The sequence below is a fragment of the Chroicocephalus ridibundus genome, chromosome 12 (assembly GCF_963924245.1).
Source record: "Chroicocephalus ridibundus chromosome 12, bChrRid1.1, whole genome shotgun sequence".
NCBI classification, from domain to species: Eukaryota; Metazoa; Chordata; class Aves; order Charadriiformes; family Laridae; genus Chroicocephalus; species Chroicocephalus ridibundus.
Window position 1 is genome coordinate 5892089 of NC_086295.1, and position 26484 is coordinate 5918572.

Here is a 26484-nt window from a genome sequence, read left to right on the forward strand (position 1 = left end):
ATTTTTGTATCAACATCCACAAAAATTCAACAGCTTAGAGGATACGTGCCACAGTGAAGCTTGAACCGCGGAACAAAAGGAAAAACGTTTTCCCTAGAGCCATCCAAAGGGTCTCTCTTGCCCTCATAGGGGTGTTTTAAATCCTGAGAGGATTAGCAGCCTGACCTACAGCATTCTCTCATCTGGGTGTCTGCCACGCAGATCTGCACTGTAACTTTCCAGCAGCTACTGTAGTAACCCTATTTCTTAGGAAACAAAGCTAAAGAGAAAGAGTGGAGCTTAAATGTCTGAGAATGTTCAACTTACATGCTGGAAAAAAAAGAAACAGACAAATAGGCTAACACAGAAATCTTATAAACGGAAAAACACAAATATCTACCCAGAATGTGTGTTGGTACGTCAAAAGCAGGCAAGAAAATCACAAAGTTATCTGGGTACCTAAGCATCAGATTCATCAGCTGTAGACCCTCGCCTTTCAGGAAGCGATCGCGATTGGAACTGAGCATTAGGCAGGAGCAAAGGGAATCAAACAGGTTCTCCATCATTTCCTGTTCTTCTGCTGTACTAGGGTTGTGTCGTTTAAACACCTGCATGACAAAGAAAACAGAATTACCCCAAAATGGAGGGCTCAATTCGGTCCACACTATTCTAGAGCATACATGGATATTTTACATCACAAGCCTTCCGCGTCTGATACGCATAAGGCTGAAGTCACCAGAGCAGCAGTCACACACGTCCCTGATGCATTCTCTCTCGTAACTCTGCTGCCCTTTTCACTGTCCTGACTGTATACCAACAAACGTGCAGCTGGAAGACAATACAGAGCCTCCAAAGGGAAGGGCAAATTCGACGAGTGCACAATTTACAGAAGTATGTGGATAAGCTTGTTACCAGAGAACGCCTGGGCAGAATACATACCTGAGGGGTCTGCTCTGCAGCACCCTAACCTTCTGACAGTACTGCCTCAAGAAATAGAACTGAGCTAAGAACACATTACCTTCAGCTGGCTCAAATGTAGGCACAATGCAGCCCAGTGCTTGGAGTGCAGAATGCTGAAGATGGCCAAATTCTAACCCTGCCTATCCCCAACTTGCCGTGTAATTGTAACAAAATAATTTAAACTTCCGTGTACCTCTACATTAACATCTGTAAAACAGAAGTTATCCTCGCTTACCATGGATGATACACTTGTGTGGAAGTTATTCAGGGCCTGTGCCACCACTAATACAAAGCACTGCCGTGCTTCAGTATCTACGGATTGCTAGGACAGCGCTACACCCAGAATCTGCTCCACCTCCTCACCCCCAGCCTGCGAGTTTCCTGACGGTAGAGAGGGCGTATATGAATTACTCACAGATAACTGCTGAAGCAGCACATCGATCCCGTCCAGCTCCCCAAGCAATTCTCTGTTGTCTAGACGGAGGTGGGGGGAAGGGGGAAAAAGAGAGAGAAAAATGAAGCTAACTGTCAGATTTTACAGCCATCTAACACTGATACATCAGCGAACAAAATCAATACGGCTTGACAGAGTACAAAAGCTGCAGAGAGGGCGCATGCGTATGTGAGAGAGTATACGCAGGGGAGAGAGAGCTCAAGCAAAGGGAAGCCAAAGGCAGAAGAGTGCTGTTGTGATCTGAAAGAAGCCTGGATCCTACCCTAACGGAATATAGATACCAGAGGCATGTCTCACCATCGTTATTCTGGAGCAAAATCGCCAGGACCTCGCTGCAGTACAGCTTGTTGGCATCAAAAGGCATCTTAGCCTGTGGGTGAAGAAGGAATAAGAGACTCATTAGGGCACGGATCTCTGTTTCATTGATTTGAAGAACGCATTAATCAAATCACCGAATGCACGAGCAACACTTAAACCAAAATACAAGAGCGGTAATTTTGCAGTATGCCTGGCTGACAAAGTAGTAATAATTGTCTCTGATTCAGGGGTGACAGAGAGGGGGGTGTGTGCTCATGCACACGTGCACTCAGCTCTGATCCTTCACACTGTCCTACCTAAGTAGGTTTGACCAAGTTGGCTCAAAACAACTGAGAGTAGTCTCCAGTTGTTCGCAACACAGAATCTCTCTCCTGTAATAAATTTTCCATGTTGTTATATGAGTGCATGGGCTTATCCTTATTCTGAAAGTCTGCACCTGTCACCGAAAGCAGAATTTCAAAAAATACATCACAATAACATTAAACACTAACTGCTAGAGCTTTCTATGAGGATCACAATGTCACAATCAGAAGAAGAGATGGGTTTAGCCTGCACAATCACATAACTTTCATGTCATACTTTCCCTTCATACTCAAATTATGTAAAAAAAAAAACATAAAAAATCATAACAAAACCAAAATGCTGAATTTGAAGAAAAAAATAAATCCCTGAAGTGGGATTCAGAACTGGATTCAATGTCTTTGCAGGATGCCAAAGCTGCTTCATCTACAGAAACAGACTAAGCATTAACAGATCGGATAATAATGCAAACTGTTGTACCGAAGGAATTCATAAAATAAACAAAACAGATTTAAAAATTATTAGTTACCAGCTATTAGTATTACACTGTTTGAAAGGGGGGGGGTGGGAAAGCAAGCAATAAGACCTAGGCTTAGAACATACCATTTGTCACCCAGAATTTTTTTCCCCAAGTGCAGGACTACCTGCAGCTTGAGTGAGTGAACCTGCCTGCGCAAGGCTACGCGTGGGCCAATTATCCCGACCTGCTACCAAAGAAAAGGTCACAACGCACAAGCACAATGAGATGCAAAAATCGTGAAAAGCAGGAAGATCCCAAATGCCACAAAGCAATGACTATAAAGCTTTTCATTCCAAACGATCCCAAACCACTCTGTAGATGATGGTATTTATAGCATCCACATAACGCTTCCAAGCAATCAGTGGCAGGAGAGGGGGAAGGCGGCAGGCGCTCGGTGCTGTACAGCTCTGCGGGCTCTTGTCACAGTGTGTGTACCAACTGCTGTCCTACGGCAAGCGTTAGGAAATAACGCTCTGTTCTCTCAAGGCTGTACACAGTATCATCAAACCCTGCTTATGTTTAGAGAAGTGAGCTATTAAACTGTGCATCTGAGCCTTCCGAGGTGGTTCTGGCAGCCGGAATACAATTACACAACCTGAAATGTAGTCGGAAAATACAAATTCACACTCTGTGCTGTGTGCCAGATGTCCTTACCAACATCCGATTTTAAAACTCATCCCATAGACATTCTTCAGCAGCACAATGCGCTACCCAGCTGCTGAGATCCTGGTTTAATCCTGAACACATCTGTCAGGGCGAGAGATTCAAGACCAAGCACTGCCAACAGCGAAGGCGCCTGGGCGAGGGTTTCAGTAGCCTGCGGCTCCCCACGACGACAGTGTGTAAGCAAGAAAAAAGCCCTGCCCGATCACACATCCCCAAACCCAGACAAAGGTAACACACGCCAGGGCAAAGGAAAGACACATTCAGCACCGGGCTTCAAGGGCATTTAACATTCATTTTCTGTGGCACTAGGCAGTGGAATCCAAGTTGTGATTATTTTGCTTTCCCAAGTTTCTAAGCCTTTCAGCTGCCAGAGTAATTACAAGGCAGGCCGCAGACCTACACTTAGTACACACCTGCCTGGAATAAAATCAACTTAATTTTTTGTTTTTAAGCAAAAGGAATATAATTATGTTACTACCTATAGTGAGAAATTATAGGTTACTTCTGCTAACAAGTATACGAGGAGACACAGAGGGGTATCTGCACACTTACAAATCTGAGAGAGTATTTCTGTGATTCAGAGGCTTTCTAACCATGAAGACATTTAAGTGTGGAAGTGCTAATGCCTTACTAACAGGGTTAGGAAAAAGCCAGAATCTGTTTGCTAAATTTCCTTCACTAGCTCTGTAAGAGAGCTGAACTATCATTTCCTTTCCTACAATATTTTCCAGGGAATGTTTAGGCACCTTTTCACACAAGACAGACTTAAACTGTGTACCTCACCGCCACAGGATGCTAAGAATATCAGAAAGTAATTTTGAATTCAAAAGGCAATAAGATGAGTTCAAAGAGAAGGCCACCACCAGCAGCAGTTAAGCAAAGACATCACTTGAAACTCAAAATAGTGTTAGAGATGTAGGAAGAAAAGCATAAAATGTTTTTTATTAGTTTCCCTGCTCACTGATCAGCTTTTTACATTCCTAAAGGTCTTAGCCATGGACCAGAAATCCATCATACAGGAATAACAGGAACGGAAAAAAGACACTTTCTACTATCAGATGTTTACGGTAGAAAGACAAGACAAAAGTATGTCCATTCAAATTAAAACCACAGAGGATACAAACCCCGAATTCTAACTTTTTGTCCTTAACTTGGCTTCTCCAATGCGCACGCACACAGAACTGGCTTATTTTAAGCAAAGTTTTAAATTCGTACTAACTGGTCCGTAGAAGGAAGGCAGAGCTCTAGCACTACTGATGCTTGAGCTAGAAACATAGTGGTATTGTGGCTACTGGGGACGACCACACCAGTGGCTGTAGCCCAGGTGCCGTTCTGTAGCGCTGGGAAGGGACCAACTCTGCAATAAAGACCACAGTTCTGACGGCAGGATCAGGGACATATTACCAAAAAAGAACTCCCATGAAACAAGTATTAACACAGGCATTAACGAAGACTCAACCTTAGATACTCTTCCAGGCAAACACTACGAAAATGAGAGTACTTCTACTTACAGGCTTGCATCACATTGTGTAGAGCTTCTTACACATAAAGACAACTCCTTCAATTATGCTAATTTATAGTAAGTTAAAAGGGACATACTTCCCAGTTTGAGACAAGTTTTGAATTCACTGTATTCACAAATGTTAGAACTTATCACAAAGATAACCTATACAAATGAGAAGAGCCAATAATAAATAGCCTTGGGCCTTTAATATCATGCCAAACGCTGTCTCAAGCACACCAGCTTCCAGAGCAGTGACCTGTCAGTTTTTATTGTGATATCTCCCAAATGACAACAGGAAAACAAGCTCACCTTCAGCCTCTTGAGCAACCACTGCATGAGGCCTTGCTGCGCAGCTTCTGTGCACATCTCGGGTCGGAACTCTGCCATGTTCTCAACGATTGCTGAGAAGAAAGACACAGAAAACGGCAGTTTTTCCCCACCTGCAGTTGAGGTCAGGCCTGTATCAACACTGCTTTGCCAGCTCCTTCCTAGGGCTGTACTGCTTTTCTCAAAATTACATCTTATTCACAAAACTACCTTTTTTTTGAGTGAGACTTAAGATCAGGTCTATGATACTCTCTCAGTTTTTACACTGCCCACACAATCCATCCTCAGTGTGACACCAGCTCCTGCTGGAAGAAGCCTAAGATACCTTCCCTTTACTCCAGCAGCAATTCTCACTGCACAAAACTAAACTAACAGCAGCAGCGGCAGTAAAAATTCCAAAACTCGTGTTTCCAGTCTCTCTCATTCTTCCAGTCCTTGGGAGATTACAATCCCAAATGACTGAAAGGAGCGGATGACGGTCTAAATGCCAGTAACAGCGACACACGGCAAAGCAGTTACTGCGCTGTGCAAAGACTGGGGAACAGAGAGGTAATGATGTACTCACATGAAATACAAATGTTTTACTACCTGAAAGTCAAATATATCGGTAAGACATAAACAGCTCTCATAGCGGAGTACGTAGAGCTCACAGATAAGTACACGGTAAATGCACAGGCAGTGGAGCACTCCTGCTGGTGCAGTGCACAGTTTCCTCCGTGGATCAGCACCTCCCTACGTAACCACCGTGGGAAGAGACACCCTACCAGTGGTCACGCAACAAACGCCAGCTCAAGGGGATAGGCTTTACCGGGAGTTAAAGCTGTGCTCAAACAACAGCTGCACTAGGTTCTCTGCTCCGGTGTTGGCAGTTCAAGGTAGGGAGGAAAGGAAGGGGAGGGATAACCCACGCCCCTCTTTGTACAAAATATAGGAAGAAGCGAGAGGCTGCACAACAGCCACTTACCCAGCGTGTTGTGGACACCATCAGCTTCCTCCTTCACGCTTTCATCCAGGCGCTCCAAATTCTGGACCAGCAATGCCACGACCTGGCCCTCCACCTAAATCACCGGGGTCATGGGAAAGATAAAAAGATAAGAAAGGCGACTGAAAAAAGGAAGATTAAGGAGAAAGAACTGGGGGGGGGGGGGGGGAAATAAATAATAAAAATCAATAAGCCCCACTGAAAAATCCTGCCAGACATGATCAGAAGACATTAACAGTCTTGCTCTAAAATCTCAGAGGAAACGAAAGAATCACCAAGTAAATCTGCCACTATGTTTGTCCTAATTAATTAAACAACTTTTGTGATTCAGATTAAACAGAAAAACATCTGGAGGAAAACATGCACCTTGTCACAGTCTTATTTCCCGAACCAGCCTGATTGATTTATAATCCCTCAGAATTCTTAAGTGCGAGGCACCGCAAACCACCACGGATGGGCTAGCTGTCAGCTCTGCAAGCAGCTCCACTTGCAGCTGCTTACTGCGGGTCTGCCTGTATTTTTGCTATTATCTTCCACTTTAATAGGTGCAAAAAGCTGAAGGAACAATGCTCACACACACAGATTCAAATCCAAAAGCTGAATTATCACCAGATGAAGCTTTGCATTTAAGTCCTAGCAAGAGGAATGTACCAAGTTGACTTCAGCAAGCTAACAAAAGCCAGACAAATCAACAGCAGGCGCAGGAACCCGCATCTGCAGGTGGAGCCTCCTAATCAAAAAGCTAACCCAAGTACGCTTCTAAAGCTGGGATTGGATAGAGTTCAGCTTGATTTTGGCTAACTTCCTATTGTGGACATGAGCTTGGAAAAGTTAAACAAAATAACATTTCCAATTCAAACGCTGTTAACTAGCTTTAGGACCAGTGAACACATGGAAAAAATACAAGCATCAGCTGCTATGGAAGGTAGTGCAACAATCCTCACAGACATTCTATGTTATATCTGCTTTCCTTTAAAAAGAAAAAAGAAAATAATGTAAAAACCAGATATCTAAACATTTCTCCCAAGATACGCCTGACTTGTTTCTTTCAAAGGGGACAATAAAACATCTAAAACTTGGCTATTATCGGTGGGCTGGTGACAAGGAAAAGAGAAACAGAACTTTGCTTGATTTACTACCTCTGCACATTCTATAGAAAACATCTTCTCAAGCAGTTCCTCTCTACCACTTCATCCATCCAGCAATCTTTCCACGAAGGCAGAGTAATTAAGAACAGCCCAGAGGCCAGCTGGAGGAACTCGGCTCCGGGCCACTGTCATTAACCTTTGGAAGGTAACGTTATAGTGACTGGACAAGAAGCATTGTAAGAGAAAACAGAGCAGCCAAACAAAGCAAACAAAAGAAAACCTGTAATTCCCCATCTTTCGATTTCAACATAATAGTTACAGAACAAGACACAGCCACAGCGATTCACAAACGCAGCAATTCACTAGCAGAAGCTGCCCAAAGGTAGGACACACATGTACATCTCAAGTTTTGCTGGGCATCGGTTCTCTGGAGGGTTTCTGCTCAGTTCAGCATCCTCCTCCCACAGCCAAGGAGCACAAAGGAGCTAGTGCAAACACCAGGAAAAGGCAAATTCCACCACAGAGAGTTACCAAGCAGGGAGCACTTAAGACTGACCAATGCATCTCCTACTGCATGTAGATCATTTTCCGGGGTTGTTTAATCTCTAGGCTAAGAAGGATCCTTACCTCTAAACCCTCCTCCACCCTTAAAATGCATTAGCTCTGTTACATAAAAACTTTCGTGCTTTTACTTCTTCGTAAGAAAAATGCATACCCTCACTGTAACAACAGATGTCACGGTTCAAGCACAGATATTTGGGTTTGAAACAAGAGTTACTGGGTAGAAGACTACTGGTCTCCCATGCAAGAGGTTAGACTGAACGATCATAATGGCCCTGCTGTCCTTCAGATAACAATCTGAGCCCTGCCATAAACTTCAGTTTTTCATGGGTGAACAGAGGTCACCCTTTCCCACAAGAAGGAAGAAAAATGCAAATCATGCTCCTGTTCTCAATAGGATACTGTCCAAGTCACAAATATTACTTCACTCTCCCTCCCTGCACAAAAAAAAATCTCCCAGCCTACACAAACTTTGCAATATGAGCGTGTTCCTTCCAAAAAACAGAAGTGGTAGACAAGGTGCAAGAAGAACCTACTCTCCAAACTCTGGCACAGCATTACAAACACCCATCGTGGTCCTCAATGCTAATTCAGCTACAAGAGAGCAGGCCCCTGACCTGGATAACTTCATTGTGGTGTTGGCAACATGGATAACCACAGCTGCAGAAAGTGCAGCAGTTCAGAGTATTCGCTGCTGTGCTGTATAAGGCAGACGTTGTTCAGGCACTGAAATAATTTGGAATTTACTACTTACTAGAGCGTCTATGAGGACTTCAGCTCCTTCTTCACTCTCATGGAGAGTATCTATATCAGTCAGTTCTTGAAGCAAGTCTACCACAGCTATGGAAACATGTGCTAGGTGTTAAGGAAAACCAACACAGAGGCAAAGACATTTAATATCAAAAGCAGATTGCTCTTAGGCCAGCATGCTCATGACAGGATCCAAAACAAGTGGTTAATACATTACAGTAGTGGGGTACAGGAACACCACAGCCAAGAGCACAGAGACTACTTCAGCACACAGTCCTCATAAGCACCAAAATCAGGGAATCCTAACAATTACAAAAGATAAAACCAAGTATGATTGCGTGCTTACTGCATCAGGCAATTTTACTGTTTCTTGATGATACTTATTTTATTTTTTCAAATCAAAATTGCTAGAGTTGTTATAACTAGTCACCATCTTGAATTGTCAAGATTGAATACAAGCAAACAGAAATGAGTTACAATAATCTGATTTGGGCATCCTGCTCTCAGTGTTACCCCTGCTAACCTGATACGGCACGCACCTAACAAGGCCACTGCAGGAAGCAGGAGCGATCACCCCCTTCTGCCTGGCCCAATTAGGACAGCATGCTCCTCTAACCGCGGACCTCGCAGGAACAGCAGAGCTTCTGCCAGCCCAATTTTCGCTCATTAACTCTGGGCTGCATAACACATGGTTCCCCTGACTGCTACACAGCTCTCTTGTACAACGAGACGTATTCCACCTCATTAGACCCACTTCCCTATTCTCTCAGACACGCTGATCAATCTTGCCTGAGTCCCACTGGGGTAGAACAAGATATGCCGTTTTCTGCATGTCCTATATAACAACTTTGTGATGAATCTCTTTAAAATGCACAGGCTAACAATCCAGCCTCCCAGTTCTCCTATTTGTGCATTTGCTCAGACACACAAGCAGCAGTAGGAAAAGTATTTTCATCTATCTTTTCTTAGCAAGGTTTCAGTCGTGACTTACCTAGTCTCAGGAAAAACTGTAAGAGAGCTGCCTGTCCCTGTCCCAAGTTAACCTATGCCTAGGCAATGCAGAAGATGTGTATCAGTAAGACTGCTACTTACTTTGTGCTCTAGAGCACTCCTTAACCAAGTCAAAGATATCTACACATTTTCTTGATGGGTAGATGTCACTTCTAGTTACAACTGCCATGAGGAATCAAAGAGAAGGGTGGTTACTCCTCACTGGGGAGACAGTCACTCGTGCTTATGTAAAAACATGGTCAAAAAACAGGGTACAATTTTTAAAAGTTAAGAGAAAATAACCTGCCTTACATTTATTCTGCACGGAATCAACTATTAATTAACAAAAGCTGGAGGAACTGGCCAATAGGAAACCCATCAAGTTCAACAAATACAAAATCCTGTACCTGGGAACAAGCCCATGAGCTGGGGCTGACTGGAGAGGTAAGCGTTGCAGAAGAGAACCTGGAAGTTCTGGTGGACAAGTTGAAGGTGAGTCGGCAGTGTGCCACTGCAGTGACGAAGGCTAAGCACAGACTGCACTGCATTAGCAAGAGCAAAACCAGTAGGTCAAGAGAAGGGATTCTGATGGGGTTTGATCAGCCCACAGAAGGGAGAGCTAAGGGAGGAACTAACTGAAGACTACTGCTACCTACCGGGTGCTATAAAGACAACTGAGCCAGATTTTTCTGGTGCAAAGCAAAGAATTCTAGCAATCAGAGGAGCTCATCTTGCAGGGCACTCCTGTCTTGGAAGCTTCTGTTGAGGCTTCCAGTGAGAGTATCAGTTGTCCTATAAAATTTAGGAGATAGAAAAGCAAAACCTCACTGGAAGCTTTCCTGTCTTTCATTAACAAAATCTTGTTGGTGATCATCTTTCATTCACATGTTTTGTGTAAAACTGCATGAATCATTCAGCAGACTATTTGCTCCCCTTGGACGTTGCTTTTGTCTCCTTGCATTAGTCCCTCAAGACTACATTTAAATCACATCTGAAGAGCCATTTGTTTAGTTCTGTCCTTGAAGAGCTCATTTTTAAAATCTTTTTCCATTTGTTTTAACAAAAACGCATTACAAAACTTGAGCTGTATCAATTTAGTTTTATGTTTAGAGGTTTCACTTTAATAGTGTTTCTATTCTGTAGATAAGCAGCAGCAGCACAGTGGCGAGGCATTACTACAGCCCGTGTCCTGCTTCCAACGCATCTGAAAACACTTCAGCAGTTTTATAAGAAATATATTTTTCCCAAAATTGCAATTCGCAGGCCAAATTTCTACCCGTAAACTAACTGACAGGCAAGTTGCAAACCAATTAAAAAGAGTTCACAGTGGAAATACTGACAAGTCCTTGACAGCAGCAGTGACCCTAGGACATAGCTTTTCATGGCTGAAAGGACAAAGCAAGCTGTATTCCTGCGCACTCTAGCCGTGAATCAGCTCTGCTATCCCAGTCAAAATCCTCATAGTTTACATTTTCCTAGGGAATGAGAAATTCAGTATAAGCTTTTAATGCCATGCACATAGTACACACAAAAAGCCTGCGGTGCCTGGCAAGAAAATAAGTAATGAAACTATGGTAGCCACGAAACTCGTTATGCATGGTAGGTGTTTCCCACTGTACAACAGTAAATTGTTAACAAACATTTACTTGAGAGTAATTTCCATTACAGAGCAGAGATAAGGAAAGCTGTGGTGTTCCTGCTTTGCAGGAACCAGCATTCTACCGCAGCCACGATCAGCTAGATATAAGTCAAAATACCCAAACACGTAAGCAGCGCTCTCTAATATAAGCTAGTATGCAATAAAATATTTATGTTTTGTTTTTATCTTCTGATCACTGCACCCACTTACAATTAAGAATTATGAATTCTTAATGCACATTACTACAAGGGAAAGTGATAAAAAAGAAAACCAAGATCTGTGCCTTGGACCACAACATTTAGCACTTAACAATCCTTTTAACATTGTGTATTTCAAAACACTTCAGAAAAGCTGGTAAATATTATCTACTGCTTTTCACACAAAGAAAAGAAGTAAAGAATAAATTACTTCCCTAAGGTCACGAATCAATAAAAAAGTAAAACAAAAAGCCTCCTGTAGTCTCAAGTCTAAGTCCAGCGCCCTTTCCACTGGGCTTCACTGCTCTCTCCATTCACTAATGTTTGTCAGGACACAGACCCACAATCTCTCAAATCACGACACGTTTTTTCAGCTTAACCTACTGTAGAATATTTTATAAGCAACGCAGGCTGATCTTTACCTTTAAGACTGCACAATGGTAAGCCACACATAGTTCTATTTATCGGCTGACAGTTAAGCATCGAGGCACAAGGATATTCAAAAGATGACATTGTTTTCGTTCAAAACTACCAAAATCTTTGACAGCATAGACAGAAAACTCTCTCTGAGATGTCCTCAGATCTTTAGAGGAGCACGGGACAGATGCATGTAGGGACCAAGTTCAGTGATACAAAAACTAACTGAGCATGGCAACGTCTCTGGACATTTGTGTAAGCAGAGGGGCTACCCACAACCTCAAGCTCTGAGCACACCAAACTAAAGGCCTGGAGACATGAAGAATTTATCACATTTACAAACTAAGGTGTAGCACTGTGGTGAGCTAGTTCATGGCAAACAGCTGAAAGCGTGACAGCTCAACAAAAAGGGGTAAATCGTTTTCTTTTTTATGGGGGACTATTCCAGACAAAGTCTCCACACAGTTCAAGGCTATATGCTGCTAAGCCCATACTTTAGCTTTTCCTGTATTGTTCATCTGTTCACACTTGAACGCAGCCACTCAAACCTAGATGAAAGGTCCATAAAACAAGAAAGGAGAATAACAGCACTGAAAAAATTCAGAATCAATATTACTTGAACAAAGAAGGCTTTCACTTTGGAAAAAAAAAAAAGAAAAGAAAAGAAAAGACAAGACATAAATTCAGTGTGGTGGGAAAGAAGAGAAAAACACACACAGGAGCCTTGAAAGCAGGACATAAGTGATTACAGAAAAGCCTGCAGAAAGCCTCTCGCATGAGAGCTGCTTTAAAACTGAAGGATATCTGTGTTGTCGTGTCCCAGCAGCCCAAGGAGGGACTGCACAGCGTTGAGCTCCACCAGCAGGTGATACAGGTCAGGCATCGTCGCGATCACATGCATTTCCTGAATGATGTCGTTTAAATCCAGTTCGGACTCCATGAACCTGAGGCAAGATAAAAATGGTTAATAAAAAGGCAAAAAGTACGTCAGCTGTGCTCAATGCACAGCCCTTTTCAAAAAAGAGACCACCACCTTCCAGGAGATCCCAGGTAAGACTTGTCACCCCAGTTGCACGTGGCCCCGGCATTTCTGATCCTCTGTGGTCACGTCAATGTCACTGAGTCCAGAACTCCTAGAGGCAATCTGTGCCTCATCCTGTCATACTCCTGCCCCGGGAAGCTTAATCATGTAGTAGGATAAGCCTTCCTACTATGTAATTTACATAGAGTAAATAAGTAGATTTGTTCCAGTAGTGTAAATCAGTTCTAGAACTTTAAAAAAAATAAAATAAAATAAAATCAAGAGGTTGTAGCTACGTATGAAAAAAAAAACCAAACCCTGCAGATAAAATGAATTCTCCAGAGCGATGCACCCTCCCTGCTACCCCATAGTAGTATGTGGGTTGTATTAGTCTGAAGTAAAATCCATAAAAAGAATTTTGGTAAGGGAAAGAACAGCAAACTGGACAAAAAAATAATGGCACTCAAACGTAGGGAGAAACTCATTTAATGTGAATAACAAAACCCCATGAAAGGAGGAAGAAGCTCACTAGAACCGCGGGTGTGGAAACACACAGACCAAGTCTGGCTTTCAGACCCCATCCAGCCGTTTTGCTCACCACAGCATCAGAAAGCTCCACAGTATGAAATTATTTTCTTCCCACAGAGACCACTAACTGCACACGCAAGCACAACACCTTCACGCAAAATGATGGCATGAAATCTTTAATTATTTGGAAAGCAAAACTCACCAATCCAGGATCTCAATCTGATTTGCAGCCCACCCCCCCAAACACCTACCACCCGCCTACCAGTGAGGAAACAGTGCAAAGGAGCCTCCTGAAAAATGAGAGCGCGTGGCTGACGACCCTCCGATGCCAAGATGACTGATGTTGGGAGAGAGCTCGCTAGTGCTCACTTTTGAGAGCCAAGCCACTTACTTAGATACCTAAACCAAAACTAATGAAACCTTATTGAATTTGTGCACTCCCAAAATAAAAACAACATAAACTCCAGGTTTAGTACTGAAGTTTCACAATCTATCATATTAACAGCAGCAAGAATTTAATAAACTAGAACTTTTCCCTTCATTGCTAATTATTCTCTTCATGCTGCCGGCCATATACCGGCCATCACCAGAGTTTCAATAATGCCATTTTTAATTAACAAAGTAGTTAGTTTCAAATAAAATTCAGAGGAACTACAGAGCAATAACTGCTGTTACGTCAGCCTTATGTAACTGAAAATGTCTCTATATTCAAGAAATTGATTTAGGGCTGAAACCTAAAGTCAGAGGAAAAAGGGGTAACAGAGAGGGGTCGAGCATAATCTTACTTCTCTGGATTGTCGGGAAACTTGATCCGCAGCTCCTGGTTTTTGTAAGATCTCTTCTCAAAGGTGAGAATCATCTTCTTCACTGAACTTTCATCCAAAGGTTCCTCCTAACCAAATTGGAAAGGGCAGAAAACAGAGCTTAGTATTTGGATGGTTGGAACAATTATCCCGCAAAAGGCAAAAGCGTGAGTACAGCAACACGGTGAGACTGCAGTCGGGCCTAGAACCTTCGGGAACAAACAGCAATCCCTGAAAGTCTCATTGCAGAAAGCTGCCAAAAACCTCATACACCATTGCTATTCATCTATTGATTTATTCCAACTGTGACCTGAGCAAGCTCCCCAGAGCAAAACTTTCTAAACTGGATTTTTATAAACCAGGGGTTTACCAATGGAAGGTTCTTTGGAAATAAACCAGAAGAGCTTCCCTACACTTTCTGAAACCGAGTATCAATGACAAAAAACCCCAGCTTTGCAATGGCTCATCTTCCTTGAGCTGTTCTTTCACACCTGCTATTACCTGGCACCATCAGTGTGTACTGAGGCTTTTTGCTTGTGACATATTAGGGTAAACCTGCATTAGCAGCTTACGCCCATGGATGGGTTCTTTTCAGAACTCCATTGTGCTATTTCTTTTTGTAGGTCTACATTTAACTGCCCTGAGTTTACGTTCTTTTGTATTTTCCTCACTTGGATAAGCTTTCACTTCTGTTTTAAAGTCTTTTTCTAAAGCAAAAAAAAAAAAGAAAAAAAATCAATATTTTACTCTAGTACTTTCTTTTTATTTTTTAAATTCTTCTAAGGTGTATCTCAGTTGACATTACACATTTACTGTACAGCAGTAATATAACTTTAGCTATCGCCCTAATACCCACAAACACGATTGTGTTATTTTCCTTGTTTCATAATTTTAATGCACTTCTTTAATGATATAGATTTTATTGTGAAACCTCTTCCCTCTCCACTATTAAAGACAAGTAAAGAAAAGTTCTCAAAACAAATAATAAACGAGACTACTTCACATCCTAAGCCAGGTTTTGTGTCCCATCTCCCGTTCAGGATTAAATCAACAGTTGCTTCTGGCGTTGAAGATTCTTTGATTAGTGACTAAACAGCAATCTTGTATGAGAGAGGAAATTTCTATTTCTTCAGCAAACTCCATTACAATAACACCACCAATCCAAGTCTTCCATTATTACTGGATTTCCTACATTCTCAAGCCCAACCTTTCTTAGCACCATCCCATTCAGGTAATCAATACTACAGCACCCAAACCATATTCTTCCTGCAACGGGATTTCAATGCACAAAGATACTGTCACACATGCTGACGTTGCTTCCTGCTATTTTATGTGATTCTTTTCTTTCTCTAACATATATCACTACAATATCTCCATTAGGATCAGCTTTGTATCTTGTATTTAATTTGCACTCAGTATTCAGTGTCCTACAGATCAGCTTCCTTCCATCAAAATTCCTGGTACAAAGTGCATTTTGATGGCACTTACATTAACTTCATTCCAAGACAATAAAAAAGAGATTCTGGTTCTAAAGAAACCTTGGACTTCCAGCCCTTAAAATGCCTGGATGGAAGAACTCCACTTGCCAAAGACGAGGGACTTGTACGCTGCAGGAATCCACAAGATTCTGGCCAGTCAAGAGGACTTTTGGCTGTGTCCATTCACCCTCATTGGAGCTCAAATGCTAAAGAAATCCTGCATTATCTTTCCCCTCTATCAGCAACAACTGTAACGGCGATAGCTCAACGTCAAAAAACCGAGGGAGATTTTCAGACACGAATGCTAGCAATGCTGTATACAAAGGACAATGATATTTTACAAACCTACATGTCTCTGCAGTGGTGAATATCACTTGTTTTTTTATCAAACAGGACACATGCAGCAGGAAGCAAATATCTTCTAGATTTATACCAATCCATGTGTCACATTTATAAAGTGATCTTTTCCCTGGCCCTTGGCAGAAAGGCCAATGCTGCATTGGATTTCTGTCTCCAAGGCTTGAAATCATTTACCCTTGACAGCTGCTACCCCCCTCCTCTGGCCCAAGACCTTTCTTGTATAGAAGAATGTTTGTTTATTTGCTGCTGCTGCACAGCTACAAAGACGGGGGGAGTGGAAGAAGCTGCATGGCTGGGGGTACCGATGAGAACAACAGAGTTAGGAAACTGCTTAGAATACAGAAACTATTTCCTAAAAATATATTTTAGAAGGTGATTTGGGTATTCGCAGCCTAAAATGGAGATTAGGCTTGAAAGCTTTCCCTTCCCCCTCCCTTTTGCCCCCCCCTTAAACCTTCCGAGGATATCTTTGAAAAGCCCCATTTGAAATTAATGACTACCCCTGGGGCAGGAAAGTAAAACCATAACCTTAAGCTGTATGAGGCATGTGAAAATCACATTAGTCTCATCATCTACATGGTAAGATGATGAAATCACAGAGAAGTGATTTAGTGTTTGCTTATTTCCCACTGCCTCCCCTTTCCCACAGGCCCCAGTGATTTACTTCCTCCTCTTCCTCTTCTCCATCCCTCTCAATTATCTGAAGAAGTTTCTTCTTCTCATCATCAGTTTCTTCCAGTGCAACAGACTCCTCTTCCCTGTGACGACTGTGCTCTCGTGCACTAGCTTGTTTCCGACGGGCTTTGATTTCTTCTTCCTCTTCATCACGGGGTCTTTTTGTCCCTCTGTTAGGCTAAAGTCAGAGAAATAAGGTGAATGAATACAAGTCTTTTGTGACCCTCGCAAACCAGAACACCAATATTACAAGATATACTGAGGAAATTCTTACAAGTTGTTTAAAACATTTACTTACACAACACTTAACAACTCTGAAAACTGAAAAGGAAATTAATTTAGTGAAGTGGAACATAACATGAGTAGATGAATGGCTCTGCCAAGAGCTATGTCAACATCCTACCTTGTTTGATCTATGAACACGATTCACGGGAAAACATCTTCATAGGCAGCAAAGACGAGGATTTCAGAGACAAGAAGTGGCCAAACTGAACTGCTCAGCGGCTGTACAGCTGACCATCTCAAGGATCTGCAATCAGCTAAGTCAGCTGAGACGACCTCATGCTTTACAGACAGAAGACCAATGCGCTCAAGCAGATAGTAGCAAAAGAGAATTTTTTACCCACCTAGTATATGAACATTATATTGAATTCTTCTGTGCATCCTAACTTCACTTGACTTCCCCCATCCTTCTGTCTAAGGTTTGCTGACGCTTGAATGCAGAATCAGAGCCTAATTTAGAGTACGCAGGACAGGACTACTGTTGCTTGTTGCAATTCTGCAGGGGTTTGGCATCAGATTAAGCGGTGCCCATACCTTTATGGTTTGCTTGGAACAACCTATTATTTTATTCCACAATTTCTATTTAATTGTCAAAATTAAAGGTAACTTGCTAGGGACAAGAAAAAGTCCATTAACCCTAATCCCACATTTTAATTTAGGTAAAAAGGGAAGAAAGCATTTGCAACAGAAGTAAAAATTCTTTCCCTTCAAAAACTACAAGGATATTAAATTTGGTCTCTCACATTTTTTTTGAAGGACAACCAAGCTGGAACAAGAGTACTCCATGCTCTCTAACTACAGGAAAACAAAGCTTAATTCTTTACTATTTAAAAGAAGCCTGTGTGCTAAGAGCAATGAAAACAATAAGAAAAATATTTTTACTTTCTATCAGCTGCTCAAGTTGCCTGGTAGATGATTTCGTAACCCCACTAGGTCTAACATTTGTCCAGCCTATTTCACAAAACATTATCTGGCAGGAAGACCCCACTCTTCTGCTGTGTGGGACCCTTTGTCTAAAATCATAACATTCACATCATGCTTTCAGGACCATAAGATAAGGTCTTTTAACTGAGATTTGGGTTCTACTGGGTTTTGATTCAAAGAAAGAAAGGTGCAGAGGGAACACGTGACAGTGTCCTTCTCCTGCCAGGTCCCGCACAAGTGTGGGTGTCAAGGTGGGGATTTCCAGCTCCCCAGCAGGTTGGGAACTTCTGGGCCCCAGAGTGCAATAAATCAGTCAGGCTTATAAGGCAATCCCACCGTGATTCAATTACAGTGCACATGCTGCAGACCAGCTACAACTGCTTCTCTGCACATCCCAGAGAGCATTTAGGTATTTATTTATTTCAATATAAATGAAAAGCTAGCAAATGAAAGCTCTACTCTCAAGAAAACTCTACTTTCAGAAGAGATGTTAAAAAAAAATAAAAAAAAAAGACCTCCCTGAAAAACACTTGAAGTGTTATTCATAATGAGAGGCAAACTGGACAGCAGACTGACCAAGATCGCGTTATGTTTTCAGGTAACCATGTTGTCACCACTTTGAGGAAAATGCAGAATCAAGTTTCCCAGACAACATATTAACACAAATCAAACCTCTAGATGCTTGCTCCCAGCTAGACCTATTCAAACTCGGTTATCTATCTCCTTTCTTCCTATATCTTCTTTGCTGTTTCCATTACCGATGGTACATTCCTGACTTAAAACTCTACTAAAGTGCACCCATGCACTTTTAAAGCAGTTACTCAGCTCATAATTCAAGAGCCTTGAAGCAGAAGCATACCTGGAGATGCTTTGGAATGAAAAATTTATTTGCTGGGAGGGTTCTGTGGGTTGCTTTTTTGGGGAAGTTGTTTTTTCTTTTTTTTTTAAAGCAGATTCCTATTACTTACCTTCTAGGTACATTAAAATATAATTTCACATAGAACCACTTGGAAACAAATGTGTCATTGTCAACAACCAGTAATTCAAACCCTCCTCAAGCAATCAGCAACCCAATAAAGAAAAGAAAAAGAAAAAAGGTGATCTTCTAAATGAAATCATCTAAGGAAAAAACTTCAGTAAATACATATTCCTTATTCAGTGCCCTTAATGTCACACAGGTCTCTGTCCTTCCTGTGTTCTTCCACTCACTCCTCAAAAATATCTAAGTCACCTTAAACCACCTTTGACGGATTAATGTTACTAACATAGATAGAGAAATTAGTGCCATAAGAAGTCCTGGAATTTACAGCAAAAAGCCCTACAAGATTTGCCTTGGACGTTCCTAATTTAGGGAGTCAGAATCTCATGCCTCACTCTCATTTCTAAACATTAAAAAAAGGAACAAAACCCTCAGTGAGCCTGCAGCTGTAATGAGGGACCAAGGGAGCTGGTGGTTTGTCAGATGCAAAGTAATGTACCATGGGAAGGGACTATATCACCAGAACAAAATCGAAATTAAAACTCCATCATGAAACCAACCCTATTTCCTCTGAGTACACAATCCTTAGTATCAGAATTTACATCCTGTTTCAATCTCAATTATTTTATCCTTTTTTGTATTTATGCATTGTTGGGGGGGGAGGAATCTTCTATAACACATAACAGAAATCATTATGACAAATTATGGAAGTGCCCAGCGTGCAATTATTAATGCTGCCAACATATTGGCAATAGACAGTAATTGAATTCCCGGGCAAACGCTATTAAGCAGGCATTAAGGTTTTTCCTTTTGTTATTGATGTTATGCAAAACCTTACTAAGAATATTGCAGTTTTCCAACCAGCACTATTAAAACTAAGAAATCAAGGCATAAGTGGAACACCTGGGTTTCTGCCCATTTCGCAAGAGATGCACAGTCATGAACAACTGATTTAAGGCACGCATTAGCTTCCGTTCATTGATTTTCATTTTTGGCTTGCATTTGTATTTTCTACAGGACTGTTACCAACCAACAAGAATTAAGCACGTACATTGTTGCGCTGAGACTGGTGCATTTTGCTAAGCAAATACATATATTGTGTCTAAACACATTTATTTAACTAATTTCATAGCTTCACACACATCTACACAAGTTTTGCCTTCTGGTAGAAAAGGGAAAGTTAATCATTTGATAAATAAAATGTGAGGGTTTTACTCAGTTGTGCTAAGGTGCATTTGGCACGAAGATGGAACTCATTAGAAAATGCACAAGAAAAGCATTTTTAAATTGTTTTGTTACTTAAGCTTAATTTTGTTCCTGTTGAATGCAGTGCATTCACAGTAATTTATTCAGAAGACATTTTCATTTAAATCTAACACTGATATCACCACACAAAAAACAGCAAATACAAAAGGGTTTAAAAAAAAAAAGCTAACGTTTATAAAATACAATAAAGTAAGCAAAAGCTGGTGTTTGGTAAAGGGAGAATTATCTTTCTGTTTCTCTTCTAGCCTTCAGCTGTACTTGCTTTGGATGTTAACTGACAGATCTACGCTGTTACAGCCTGGGTCCGAGGCTTGGGGTGGCAGACGTCCTCTGGACACACACACCAGACACGGGTCCTCATTCCTGCACGGACATGTAACGTGACGGTGAGAGACAAGATGCCCTAAATCAAAGAACAATGATCCGCCCACCCCCATGCCTGGTCTCCCTCAAAGCAGCGACTGCACATCAATATCAAGTATCCCATAGAATACGAAAACCTACTGTTTAGGCCCCTGATTGCTTCCAGCCTTCTCCAAACATCAGGAAGGTTTAGAAAAGCCTCAGTAATGGAGTTTCATATTACTAAGACATCTGCTTTGTAAGTAACCTTGTTACTGTGAAACTTGGAAATTATTTGTTAGTGAAATCTGAAATAAATCTTCATAAGTGATGCAGCTTCTTTTGTGACCACATCTCAGCCAGCTGCAGCCTGCTCAGAAGAGCCACGGCGGAAAGCTGTGCATTAGCTGTCAATTTAGGACTCATGAAAGCAAGCCCCAAATCTCCAGAGATATCTTCACTAACTTCTTAATTTTGTTTCCAACATTTGTGATAAACCAGGCTACTATCAATCTTACTTTTCATTGTTTTTTCCTTCCTGAAGCACAACACTTTTAGATGCTGTGAGATCTGAGCATTAAAAACTGGAAGGACTGGTACCAGGAAAACCCAGAAACCTCAGGAAGTCCTGAGAGCTCCAAAATGACAGAAACTGAGCCAAATGAAAGGAAAGATGCTCACTGTACCTACATGGATATGGATTATTACTTTCAGAGAGAATTAACCCTTTTTGTCTTTATTTTTCCACTCTGTGGGGCACCCAAGTCCTCAAGGCAGCTTGCCACTACGAAAAGCATGCAGAGGAGGAAAAGACATAAAAGCAAAATCTGAAGCTTTATCTCCCCATCAGAGCTACCACATAATAATACACTATATATATATATAATATATATAATGACCAAGAGATGGATGTTTGCATGGAGGGTACAAAGACTGGTTATCCTGTATCTGTTCCTGCAGTTGCTTACTTTACTTCATTCTGAACCAATGCAAAAATAGATGAGAGAAATGATAGACGGTAGAAACTTTACAAAGACCAAGTCTTTTGTGAAGAACACCAAGAACTAGCACACAGTCTTCAGCAGAGACAGCCATCTGTTTGTGTTCCTGTAACATCAGAGAGAGAGCCCAAGGCTACCCCCTCAGCACCCGGGCTAACTGCAGTCTTCAAAGCCCAGTCCTGTGGCCCCCCACACACCTCCCTCTCTCTCTTCTCCCATCTCTACAGAGGTGACTGAACCCATCAGCACCCCTCAAAAAACAAGCAGGAAATTTGCCTCCTGCAACTGTATCCAGAAAAACAACTATTAAACCTAACAATTCTGAACCTGCAGCTGCCTACCTGAGACCTCTGCAAGCGCAGCAGAAGCCGGTCCTGCTTCAACGGCTCTGCCACAGCTGGGACAGGACCAAACCCTCAGGAGGTTACAAACTGCCCCGAGGAGGAGCACGGCCATCGGGACCCATGCGAGGAGGTGCACAGGGCAGGGATCAGACTTCTACACGTGCTCCAGTTTGGTGGCCAAAGATTACACACCAAAAAGTAAACTAAAGATTCACTTGCAACCTGCACTGACCTGAGATCCACGGCATAGAGCCTGCACTCCCCCGGAGTGGAGCCGAGCACTGCAGCCAGCGGCTGAGACAGTGTCAGCTCCTCGCTTTAACCCGCAGGCAGAACAACAGCTAGCAGGGTAATAAAACCATAAGTTGTCAATAACCTTATCAGCTGAGCTGCCTCTGCCATCAGATGCATCCATTACATTGCAAATTTACACCATACTATCCATACCACCAGTAGGTATAGAAAATTGTGCCTCCGCTGACACACAGGGATCCATCCCACTACAAACTGCCCTCAATCCATTCAAACAATGGGAAGACCGCCCAGCTCAGTGAAGTCAGACCTTATCTCGTTATTTACCACTTCTTTTGTTGTTTGAGTTTACTAATATTCCATTAAAAAATTAGCAGTTTGTAATGATCGCTCACAGTGGTGAAATCTGCATTTAATGAAAATTAAAATAATCTCCCTGATTCCCTCCCAAGACCATTGAAAGAGATCTCTGAAAAGAACTGGAGTTGGCTTTGTCCCCTTAATTACCCTCCGTAATGGGAGGCCAGGCACAGAGGATCCGGGCACAGTCTTTCCGGGCAGAACAGCAGCAATATTTAATCATCAGTTTAGACCATCTGCAACTGTTTTGCAGAAACACATAAAGTTTATGGATTCCTGAGCTTTGTATAAACTGCCAGGTGCTGTTTAATTGTATTTTTTGTTGCAAGTGGTTCCTTTTCCCACTCTGACAGACACTTGGTTATGAATTGGTGGCACAGTGCCTGAAATCTTCCATGCCAGCCTTGGCACTGAGGGAGAACATCATCTTGATTAAGCAAGGGCACAGATTAGGCATTTAGAGGAGACAAATTCAAAACAACGTAAGAGAAAAGCAATTATTTTGGGTTGTGCTGAGGGAAGCTGAGAAGACTAACTCATTTGCAGCAAGAGATTAAAATCAGACAGCGGAGGTGCACATCACCCATCATCCAGCCCGCTCGACTGACAGGCGGTGCCACCCCTGCACCAAGGATGGATGAGGAGATCTTGAGCCAGCCCCTTCCTCAGCCCAATGCAGGAAAGCGCCCAAACCCGCGCTCCAGTTAACCTTACAACACCAGACAGAAAACCGGAGCAGGTCAGGAGCTGTTGTACAAGCCACCAAGCCATCCTCCTCTCAGAAGCAGCAGCCCGTCAGCTGGGTACAGCAGGCAGCCTGGAGCAACACTCACTTCGTTTATCTGCCACGCACATGTCAGCGTCCTCTCTGTGGCACAGGCACAACAGTCTGATTATTCTGCATTTTATACATTCAGTGGACAAGAATGTACATTTCTAAAAATGACGCAGGAGGGCACCTGCTTCTCCTGTCTCACAGAGCTGTGGCAGATGCCTGACCCATGCAGGATGGGAGGCAGCAAAACCTGTTGTTTCCAACTTTTGTTTCTATCTTTCAGTCAGAAGTGCCCTCACAGAAGAGAATCTCATTTTCTCAGAACCAGAGCTATTTATCCACCTTCTTCTCCTCCACCTCTTTCACCTGTATTCATCGTTTTACCTAATTCTGGAAGTCTGAATACAGTGACACTGAAATCCAACGCTTACTCTGAAGCATTACCTCATCTACTGACACAGGAACCATCTGTATTCGGGTGAGAGACCAGACGAGCACAGAGCCAGGAGAATACCTTCAGGAGCAATTTCAGTAGTTGTTTTAAAGCTGCAGAATGTTTTCTCCCACAGCTAAGAATAATTTCATCAGCAAGAGAAGAAATTAAAATTGTAATACCCAGCAGCTAAGCAGCATTTCTTTACCTCTAGCCTCATTGCAGTATAGAAAGCTTATCCAAGAGAAAGCTATGCAGAAATCAGAAGGATCAAAGCGAAGTGGATGTGCACTTTCCTCCACAGCAGAAGGAAATCCTGCAGACTTCACATTTTCAGAGCAAGAGAAAAACCAACAAACAAAACCCCAAACTAGAGCCTGGTTAAAAAATTACAACAAACGTTTACCTTTCTGTACCTTAGATGTAAATTGCATCACAGAACAAGTAAAGGACAGTACCATTAACCGTAACTGAGGTGGAGAGGACCAGAGAATTAAAGGAACATGAGAAATGGTCATTCTAATTTGATACTGAAAAAAACTTTGGGGAAAGTGGTAGACAGAGAAATACAAAAGTAAAACAGATCTCAGAACAGCAGGACTACGTGGTCAGCACCACACAAACGGATGAAGTAGGAAGGATGTTACAGACAGAGCAATCCACAGAAGAAAACGTCCTGGAGCTGAATCAAGTTGGAATCTAGTGGAGTTCTCAAAGAAAGACTACTCTTTCAGACACACTCCAGAGTATTTTAATACCTCTGGGAAAAGAAGATGGGAAATTTCTCAAACCCAAAGGTAATTTTTCCTCTTTCCCTGTGCATCTCAAAATAACATATTCTGAATGTACAGACATGTCCTGAGCACTAGGATGGTCTTCTCACCTCTGAACACGTGTAGTGCCTCCAGACTAATGCATACCAGAATAGCACATAGGAAGGAGCTCCACACAGAATCCTGTGTTCTGAATTAAGCTGTAGCGAGTCACATAACTCCCCTACTAAATTACTTACAACATAGATAATGTCTTAGGGTGCTTTTCTAACCTACTGATTCAGCAGAGAAAGGCCACTGCCACAGTTTGTCTAAGAATTAAAGTACAAGGCAACACTATCCTGTGCACAAATCACAGAGAAGTATCAAAACATTGTTGCAAATCAGTGCTGTCATTCCCCAATTCACATGGGAACATGCAAAATCCACTCTCATCACAATAAATATGTGATTTACCATATCTGCTTATAAATTGACCTCCAAACAACGAATAACAATCACATGCTGAGGGAAGAGATGCTCGCAAGATAAAAGGAAACTTTTATAAGAAGGAAAACGTTTTCAAAAGACTTTGGTAAAAATCAAATCCAATGGGTTTTGAAGTAAAACAGGTAGAAAAAAAAGAACGAGAACGCAAGCCATGAAAGAAGCACAGGCTTTACTTCAGGAACAGGCGCACATCAGCAAAAATATCAAACCGTGCCCGTCTGTGGAAGAAACAGCATCAGCAAAGCCCCATTCCCAGAGAGCTGCCGGTAACCGGGTCCCACCGAGGCACCGCTTCCCCGAAGGGGTGGGAAGGCCCCCAGAAGTTAGAGACACCGTAACCGGGTCTCGTGAGAGAGGGTACCGAGAGCGGCTCTGCACAGCGGCCCGCTCCAGGCCCGCGGCCGCACCGGAGCTGGGCCGGGAGCGGGGCCGGCCCAGGCCCCGCGGGAGCAGCCGGGCCCCGCCGCCCTGACAGGCCCCACCACTGCCGGCCCCGCTCGGCGCCCTCCCCTCAGCGAACCGGCAGCCGCCGCGGGGCCGCTCACCTGGTAGCTGAGCAGCTCCCCCACGTCCATGGCACCGACCGGGCCCCGCCACCGGGAAACTGTCGCCAACGACCGGGGCGGCGCGACACTGTGCCGTAAGGCAGGGAGCGCAGGCGAGCCGGGAGGGCGCCGCTCTGCCGGAAAGCGAGGCGGGAGGGGTGCTGCCGGAAAGCGAGAGGCGGGAGGCGCCACACTGTCGCAAAGCAGCCCCCGGAATGGGCAAGAGACGGGGTGTCAGGCAGCCTCGGCGCGGCATGGGGCAGGCGACAGCCGCGTGCCACGGGCCGTGCTGACCTCGGGGGCTACCCCACAGCCCCTCGGGTTGAGGGGTTCAGGATGGACCCTGCTCTGCCCCCCTGGCCCGGCCCCCGCGGCTCCGGCCCACCCCGAGGCCTCCCGCCTGTCACAGGGCGGGCTGGGCCCCTGCAGCGGCCTGGTGAGGGGAGCCGCTGGGCCACGGCTAAACGTGGCTGACTGGTCCCGAGGGAGGGTGGCCAAGTGTGCTGCCTGCTGCACAACAGGGAGAGGGCCAGCCCCCTCCCGGGTGACAGGGGCCGCTGGGAGACGTGAGCTGCTGCCCCACGGGGTTGCCAAACCCTGGAGCCCGGTGCCATGGGTGAAGCAGACGCCTTGGGTCCCGTTCTGCGGCTCTGTGACCGAGATGGGTCAGGACGGGGTCCCATCACCCAGCACTTCACAGAATCCCGGAATTTTTCAGAGCTGGAAGGGACCTCTAGAGATCATCTAGTCCAACTCCCCTGCTAAAGCAGGATTGCCCAGAGCACATCCCTCAGGGCTGCATCCAGGCGGGTCTCGAAAGTCCCCAGAGAAGGGGACTCCACAACCTCCCTGGGCAGCCTGTTCCACTGCTCTGTCACCCTCACTGTGAAGAAGTTTTTCCTCACATTTGTTCGGAACTTCCATGTTCCAGCTTGTGCCCGTTACGCCTCACCCCGTTACTGGGAACCACTGAAAAGAGTCTGGCTCCATCCTCCTTAAAAACACCCTTTAGATACTTGTAAACGTTAATGAGGTTTCCCCCCAGCCTTCTCTTCTCCAGGCTAAAGAGTCCCAGCTCTCTCAGCCGTTCCTCATAAGGGAGATGCTCCAATCCCAGAGTCGTCTTTGTTGCCCTATGCTGGGCTCTCTCCAGTAGTGGAGAGCAGTGGCAGCGTGGTGCCCCAGCAAAGCCCCCCAGGAGC

At 43.5% G+C, this 26484-nt stretch overlaps 1 protein-coding gene across 2 annotated transcripts in view; it reads right to left on the bottom strand.

Annotated features, from left to right (window-relative positions):
- Nucleotides 1-25415, bottom strand: part of CTNNBL1 (catenin beta like 1) — a 56171-nt gene extending 30756 nt beyond the window's left edge. For both annotated transcript variants that reach the window (XM_063349707.1, XM_063349706.1), the window contains exons 1-10: nt 25283-25415; nt 16507-16695; nt 13987-14093; nt 12455-12596; nt 8414-8509; nt 5993-6086; nt 5011-5102; nt 1691-1763; nt 1355-1413; nt 439-587 (exon numbers count right to left, since the gene is read on the bottom strand). In XM_063349707.1, coding sequence (XP_063205777.1) covers nt 439-587; nt 1355-1413; nt 1691-1763; nt 5011-5102; nt 5993-6086; nt 8414-8509; nt 12455-12596; nt 13987-14093; nt 16507-16695; nt 25283-25312 — 1031 coding nt within the window. In that variant the 5' untranslated portion in view covers nt 25313-25415. The remainder of the gene's footprint in view (nt 1-438; nt 588-1354; nt 1414-1690; nt 1764-5010; nt 5103-5992; nt 6087-8413; nt 8510-12454; nt 12597-13986; nt 14094-16506; nt 16696-25282) is intronic.
- Nucleotides 25416-26484: the final 1069 nt, after the last annotated feature.